At 41.4% G+C, this 8,255-nt stretch overlaps 1 protein-coding gene across 1 annotated transcript in view; it reads right to left on the reverse strand.

Moving 5' to 3' along the window:
* LOC110325962 (cytochrome c oxidase assembly protein COX15 homolog) overlaps positions 1-8,255 on the reverse strand; it is an 18,711-nt gene that overhangs the window by 7,692 nt on the left and 2,764 nt on the right. The window contains exons 3-5 of the mRNA XM_021204133.2: positions 7,179-7,301; positions 5,089-5,275; positions 1,545-1,712 (exon numbers count right to left, since the gene is read on the reverse strand). Of these exons, the coding sequence (XP_021059792.1) occupies positions 1,545-1,712; positions 5,089-5,275; positions 7,179-7,301 (478 nt within the window). The remainder of the gene's footprint in view (positions 1-1,544; positions 1,713-5,088; positions 5,276-7,178; positions 7,302-8,255) is intronic.

Genomic DNA, 8,255 nt, shown 5'->3' on the forward strand with positions numbered 1-8,255 from the left:
CTGTTCCAACAGGCTAAACACTCTCAGCAGACACTGTTCCAACAGGCTAAACACTCTCAGCAGACACTGTTCTAACAGGCTAAACACTCTCAGCAGACATTGTTCCAACATACATCTATTTCATTGTTGGATACCGAACTGTCCAAATGAGGTTGGACATTCCCAGATATTTCAAATAATTAAAATTTAAATAGCCCCCAGTAGCTAGTAGTTTCTAGGATGGAGGACATGACTCTATACTGCTTAACTAGCCATATATCTCAAATTCTTTCTGTAATTAGATAGAATATAAACAAATAAAAAGGGCAAAATTGATAAATGTTATCAGTAACCTACCACAGTTCGATTCCAGGTTTGAGTGTGAGTAAGTGAGTGAGTGAGTGAGAGTGTATGTGTGTGTCTGTGTGTTTGTGTGTGCATACTAATACTTAGGAAGGATGAAAGAGCACAGGGGTTGAAGAAGGACGGCTTGTCAGGAAACAGCTATAGATGCAAGCAGTTTATTTTATAAATTTTCCTTGGAAGGCAGAGGAAGAATTTTTCAGATGAAGAGTTATTTACCATGAAAATGTTTCAATATTTGGCTCTGTTTTGAACATTTCCAGTCCTTACTGGGACTCAAGCCCCTAACTCTAAACACCTATTAAATGATTCTACTGAAAAAATCTTATGTTACATCAAAAATTTTTCCATGAACAGTTTATTCAGGTTGACTCATGATTTAATACTTATTACTTTTAAATTTAAGCATTTTAAATTATCATTATGTACAATTTTGTGGAGTCTATTGCTCTCCTCATTCACCTTTACGTGGGGTCAGAGGACTGAACTCATGTTTTCAGACATGCTGAGCCATCTGGCCCACCCACAATCATGTGAAAGAATTAAAAAAGAAAGAATGAAAATAGTGACCTAAACAACTGTGGTAACTTGAGACTTCTCTTATAAATAAAGGCCTCAAAAAAACTGGAACTTGCTTTTGAGTCACATAAAAACTGACATTTTCTTGAAAACAAAAACAAAAACAAAAACCCAACATATAGAAAAGCACTTTTTAGATACAAATCACTATGGCTCAATACAGTGTCAGACTGAATGCTATGTCCCCACTTAATGCTGTACAATGGGGCAAAAGTTCAAACCCAGCTCTTGATCTAGTCTTTCTTGTTTTGTCATTCACAATCCATTCTGGGAGCCAGGGCTAAAGTGGTTGGGTTATGCCTTACTATCAGCTCCCCTTGCTATTTTCCTACAATTTGTGCTTTTACATTCCTCATTAGATAATGTTGACAAGGTATTCAGCATCTATATTATCAAGCAACTTTCCTGGCTCTGTGTGTGTGTGTGTGTGTGTGTGTGTGTGTGTGTGTGATACTGACTTACTGATATATGTCAGAACTGGAATCAGAACCTCACGGATACACTCTATAACAGGCGTTAGGGAGCCTGGTTTGACTAACTTTGCATTAGAACCAGCTTTTCCACTGCCCTGCCATGTCAGTACCGGGCAGCCGTGGTGACCCTCGGACTTGACTGATGCTTACCTTGTGCTGAGGCAGTAGCAGGGTCAGGGAGGTCCAAAGACTGGCACAGTAGAGTACCAGTGCTGACCCCAGGTGGGCTGCGAGGCGGTACTGACTGACCCGAGGGATGTCATAGGACTCTGGTTTTTCTTCTAATCCACTTTTCACCATATACCAACCCAATAGACCCTATAAGTCAAGTAGAAAGAGGCAAATCAAACAAGGTTTGACCTGTCAGGTTCTATTGAGAAACTAGATTATCAGAAAGAATGCTACTGACCCATTTTCTACACTCTCCTACACAGCCAGTGTTCAGGATCACCGTATTAACAGCACTAGTGCTTGGCCACTGTTTAGACTTAGGTTTTGCTGAAGATAGTTAATGTATATCAGATCACATAGATGTTTATCTGCACCCAAAACTGCACAAATACTCAATAAAATTTAACATGTAAATCTATGTATATTCTATGGAAACTAGATTGTATTTAGAAAAGACTTAATAAAAGTTTAACTGTTTAAAAACAATTACCGTTGAGATAGGTAGGTATACGATAAACATAACCGTCTGGGGGGAGGTCATACAAATGTGTAAGATTTTGCATGCAGATTACTTTGCAAAAATGTATTCCTACTCTCTAAGAAAAATGAAACTGGAAACTAATTTGTGGAGATGAAGAAATTTAAAGTTGAACTCCAAACTCACAGTCCAGAGACTTCAGCTCTTCCTTCAGAAGGAAGGAAGGAGGGAGGGAGGGAGATTCAGTAAAGAAAGCACATGTTTAGCTGGGCGTGGTGGCGGCGGACGCCTTTAATCCCAGCACTCGGGAGGCAGAGGCAGGCGGATTTCTGAGTTCGAGGCCAGCCTGGTCTACAGAGTGAGTTCTAGGACAGCCAGGGCTATACAGAGAAACCCTATCTTGGAAAAAAAAAAAAAAAAAAAAAAAAAGAAAGAAAAAGGAAAAGAAAGGTTTAAAAAGAAAGCACATGTTTAAGCAGGATGTGGTGGCACAGGCTTGTGATCCTAGCCCTTGGAAAGTGGGATCAGCAGGATCAGCAACTTGAGGTCATACTTGGTTGCATAGCAGGTTGGAGGTCAGATCTGCCTACATGAGACTGTTTCATAAATCCAATCCAAACCAACCAAACACAGAATAACAACAAAATTCTACCCCCCCCCCCCAAACAAAATGCATGATTCTGTTTGGAAAGCTCACAGAATGGGATTCATAATTCTCTGCTTTAACTAGCAAATTACCAAGCTACATCAATTCTAATCTTATAAGACAAGACACAATCACAGCACACACTCAACCCCACATGACCAGGTCAGAGGGTTGAGTTTCTTCTACTTCTTCAGGTAATTCTTGGTGGATATTTCCTTCCTCTTTCAAGATTAGCCTGGCTAACTACCTCTCTTCCACGGGACACCAGAAAATGAAGGCATATACTGGGCGAACTCTCTAGCCTCACTTGCTTCCTCACACAACCACCTTAAATTTCTACCTTCATTTTATCTTATTAAACTTATTTTTTATTAGATATTTTCTTCATTTACATTTCAAATGCTATCCCGAAAGTCCTCTATACCCTCCTCCTGCCCTGCTCGCCAACCCACCCACTCCCGCTTCGTGGTCCTGGCATTCCCCTGTACTGGGGCATATGATCTTCATAAGACCAAGGGCCTCTCCTAACATTGATGGCCGACTAGGCCAACCTCTGCTACATATGCAACTAGAGACACAGTTCTGGGGGTACTGGTTAGTTCATATTGTTGATTAAACATTTTTTATTCCATCTAATTTTGCTTAGTCACTAAAATATAATAAAAGTTAACATAACTTTTATTAATGTCTAATTCTCTTCTGCAGTTTCTATTGCTAATTTCTTTTTAAAATAATTTGTTTATTCATATTTCATGTACATTGGCGTTTGCCTGCATGTGTCTGTGTGAGGGTGTTGGGTCCTTTAGAACAGGAGCTACAAACAGTTGTGAGCTGCCATGTGGGTGCCTGGAGTTGAACCTCGGTCCTCTGGAACAACAGTCAGTGCTCTTAACCATCTCTCTCTCTCTCCAGTTTGTTAATCTCGTCTTAACTAGCTTATCTCCTTACTTTAACTTCTGAGTTAAATTAACCGCCTAGTTTCCTACAGGTCAAATACTGATGTTTCTTTGATGCTATGACACAATCAGGTCCCTTACATTTTGACCCAAATACTTGTAGGTGTCTTCTGTAATTCCTTTTCGTGGCTCTTAGCTTTGACTGTGGGAAAAAGCTCTTTTCCTTAACAAAAGTCCAGACTACATGCTTCTAAATACCATGCATACTTGAACATCAGTTACCTCTGTACCCAACCTTCATCCCATAAACTGTTCTTTTGGAGTTTTCTACACTGACAATTTTGAAATTTTGATTTAAGAAACACAGAAATATTATGTTTTTGTTTTAATCGCAGGTGTGGGATTTGGGGCTGCTTCAGATTGCCCACAGCAGCTGACTAGGATTTGCCTCGTGCTCTAGCCAGGCTGTGATTTTGCCAGCTGCAGATAGTTTCTGTGATTGTGTGACATTTAGAGTTCTGGGGACTTTTCAGAGGGTATATAAATGCTAGAGCCCTGAGAGGCAGGGAGGTTGTTGGTTGCTATTGGTCATGGTTTGTTACATAGTCATATGCAAAGAAGAAACAAGAAGAAATTAGATATCCTGATGTTCAAGATCAACCTTGCCTCAAGGAACGTGCTGCTCCTAATCAGCAGGAAGTAGTATAATGATAATGTGGCCCCTTTCCTTTCTAACCTTCTTTCCTATCTAGTGTTAGGGGGTTGAAAGGGGTGGAGAAGGGTGGCTTTCTATAGCCACTCTCCAGTAGGGATCACTCTTTCTTAGACAGTAGATGAGTTAGAAAAATGGAAGAGAATACAGGAAGAGAACCATAATAGAGGCACAAACTCTACTTCTAGTAGCACAAGATAAGTTCACCCAACTAAAAGTGCTTGATAGATACTTATCTCATTTAATGTCTACATTCCCAAGTGGTGGGTGCTATTAGTCTCTCCCCTATAGAGAGAATATCTTGTATATTGTATGGATGCATCACCTGTCAATTGAAAAACCTATGGCCTGTAGGAAAGGGTAGAATAGAAGGTGGGACCTCTGGGAGAGAGCCACAAATCTGGGAGATTCACCCAGGAAGAGGTGACTAGACAGACACATGGAACCTGAGCACAGGTAACCAGCCACATGGCAGAATGTAGATTAAAATAAATGGGATAATTTAAATCATAATAAGAGAAAAGCCCAGCAATATGGCCAAGGTATTTGTAAATATATTTTGAGTCTAAGTCTTATTTCTGGGAGCATGGGGCTGGGAGAAGAACCAGATGTAACTTCTACATCTATTTACAGTAGGGAAATCATATATGACAGACGTCAGATGGCTTAAGCCTATGGCACTAAAGTGCTCACTCTTCATCTACTCTATTGGAGTGCTTCAGGGATGACTTCCTTAAATAATGCCAACTCTTTGGAGTATCTCTGGTTTCCCAATCTTGAATAAATCTTACCTGGAAACAGACTAAGCCACAGAGGGCGAGAACACGTCCTTTCATGCCACGGTTGAGCCAACCCTTTCTCCAAAAGTAGGCAGCAGGCAGGATGTATGCAAGGCCTACAGCTCGACCCCACATCCGGTGTGAGTATTCCATGTACCAGATAAACTTGAATTCCGCCAGCGTCATGTCATGGTTCAGGCTAGGTGGAATGAAGTCAAAACGAAGAAAGGGAACTCTTGTATTTCTGTACTTATTTTGTGTGCATGGACACATATGTGCTGGCGCATGTGTGTGGAGGTCAGAGACAGTATTTGGGAATCTGTTCTCCCCTCCCAACTTGTGTCTGATTAGGGTCTCTCTTACATCTACCACTGCACTAGGTACTTCAGGCTGCGCTGGCCCTGAATTTCTGGCTGATTCTCCTGCCTCTACTTCCCAATAGTGCTGGGATTATAGATGTCCACCAATGCATTTGGCTTTAGGTTCTGAGGTTGAATTTAGGTCATTATGGCTATGGGGCAAGCACTTTTACTGCTAAGCCATCTCCCCAACTCCCCCATTTCATTTTTATTTCCCTATGGAACGCAGAAATATTCTCAATTTTGCAGCTTGTTAGGTCTGCCCTCTTCCTATTCCAGTAACTTCAACATGACTTGGGACTTAAAAGGCTTAGAGCAGGCAGCTCACTCTACTTACGTGAACCAAAGATCAAGAAATAAATCTAATCATTGTAAAGGATTTAAAGAAGCAAAAAACTGGGACTGGTGAGATGGCTCAGAGGGTAAGAGCACTGACTGATCTTCCAAAGGTCCTGAGTTCAAATCCCAGCAAACACATAGTGGCTCACAACCACCACAATGAGATTCGATGCCCTCTTCTGGTGTGGCTGAAGACAGCTACAGTGTACTTACATATAACAATAAATAAATCTTTAAAAAAAAATAAAGAAGCAAAAAACTGAATAAGACATGTGCTGGCTAGTTTTATGCCAACTGGACACAGGCTAGAGCCATCTGAGAGGAGCAAAGCTCAGTTGAGAGAACGCCTCCACAGGGTGGTGGGCAAGCCTGCAGAACTTAAACTAGCAACTGATGCAGGGGGGACCAGCCTGTTGAGGGTGGGGTCATCCCTGGGCTCTATAAGAAAGCAGGCTGAACAAGCCACGGGAAGCAAGACAGTGAACAGCATCCCTGTGTGGGACACAGTCCAAGAATGGAGTCGTGTGAGAATTCTGAGTGCTTCTGAGAAAATTCCAAGAAAACAAGACAAGAGTCTTGTGACCTCAGTTTCTTCGAAACACAGGATTTTTGTTGGCATTGTTTTCACACTCCTCCCAGGCGTAGTGGATAACAGTGGGTTACTTCAGCTGCTGTTACTCATATGCCTCCATGGAAAAACATGTTTTGCCACGTGTGGCTTGTCCTTGTGATTGAACACATTACTCATGTGATTCTTAACCCTCAGAGTAAAAACTGCTGACTGAAAAGAGAAAAAAACCAAAATACAAAAAAAAAAAAAAAAAAAACAAAAAACTGCTGACTGCTCTGAATAAAGTTGGCTATTGCATGAGACTTTAGACTGCCTTGTTTTTAGGCTCCACTCTCCCTGGTCCCAGCACCTTTAGAGCAGTAAGCACCCTCCATGGCCTCTGCCTGAGCTCCTGTCACCAGGTCTCTGCCCTGCTGAGTTGCTGCCCTTCCTGCTTCTGATGAATTAGTCTACGGAGCTGTGAGTGACATAAACCCTCTCCTCTCCAGTTGCCTTTAGTCATGGTGCTTTGTCGCAGCAATAGTAACCTTACCTAAGATGGGACATTTTACTTGAGGGGCTTTGGAGATGGGTCAGTGTGTGAGTGGGCTCACTGCACAGGCATGAAGACTTGAGTTCAAATCCCCAGGACCCATCTAAAAAGCTGGCCATGGCTGTGTGTACCTGTAACTCTGGTGCTGTTGAAGAGAGACAAGATCACTGAGACTTGCTGTGAGTCTGGCTCCAGGTTCTGTGAGAAACCATATCTCCAAGCATGCATGCTACACACAGGCACATATGCACCTTTATCACACATAAATAAATATAATTATCAATTTTTTTCTAGCACTTACATTTTAAATTCTGGAAATTGCTGGTACTTTTGGAACTCTGCTTCCCACTCTTCCTGGCTTGTGGGTGGCTTCATCTCCTTTATCAGATGCCAGTCTACCATTGAGAGGCCAGACTCTGTCAACCTTAGGATAGGAAATAAATTTCTGAGTGTTAAGTTTCTAGGTTATTCATAAATAATTGACAGCAATAAGTAGATCTGAACTTAACTCATGGGTCTGAATTCCTTTCCTCTTCTTTTTCTGATTGTATTGCTGGATGTGGAATCCAGGTTCTTCCACAAAGCAGACCCTCTATGCCCAGCTCATAATTCCTTATACTTTTATTTTATTCTCTCAACTCTATTCAACTGCTCCCTTCCAACTATTGTTTGTTGATTCTTTTTTTTTTCCCCCAGAAACAGAGTCTCTGAGGTAGCCTAGGCCTGCCTTACACTTCACAGGTGCTGAGACCAAGGCCTGTGCCACCATGACTGGGTCCTACTTAATTCTTTCACTAGCATTTCTTTATAGGCAACAACAATACTTAGATTAAAGGAATGTGTATTAAATGCATAAGCAGCATTCTTACTACTTTGGTGGTAGGGACTGAATCCAGGGCCTTGCATACACTAAGCATTCATCCAACCATTAGCCCTATATAATACCAGCTAAAACTAACCTTCCCACACCAGGAAAAGAGACTTACTACAGAAATACAGGTTCAAGATAATGTTATTTAAATTTGTTGCAATTTCCCATAACAGCCTATGCTACCACACAGTATTTTGAAAGAGGGGTTCCATGAACATGAAGATAAACACACACACTTCATTAAAATTAGAAAGTAGGGGTTGGAGGGACAGCGCATCCATTAGAGGGCTTGCCTGGACACAAGTCCCAGAACCTATGTTTAAAAACAAACAAAACCAAAAAAACAGACACAACAGCACATACTTGTAATCCCAGTTCTTGATAGGTAGAGATGAACAAACAGATCCTTGAAACTCAATGGTCTATTGAGCAAGTTCAAGGCCTTGTCTCTCTGAGAGAGAGAGAGAGAGAGAGAGAGAGAGAGAGAGAGAGAGAGAGAGAGAGAGA

This window comes from Mus pahari, chromosome 1 (genome assembly GCF_900095145.1).
Source record: "Mus pahari chromosome 1, PAHARI_EIJ_v1.1, whole genome shotgun sequence".
NCBI classification, from domain to species: domain Eukaryota; kingdom Metazoa; phylum Chordata; class Mammalia; order Rodentia; family Muridae; genus Mus; species Mus pahari.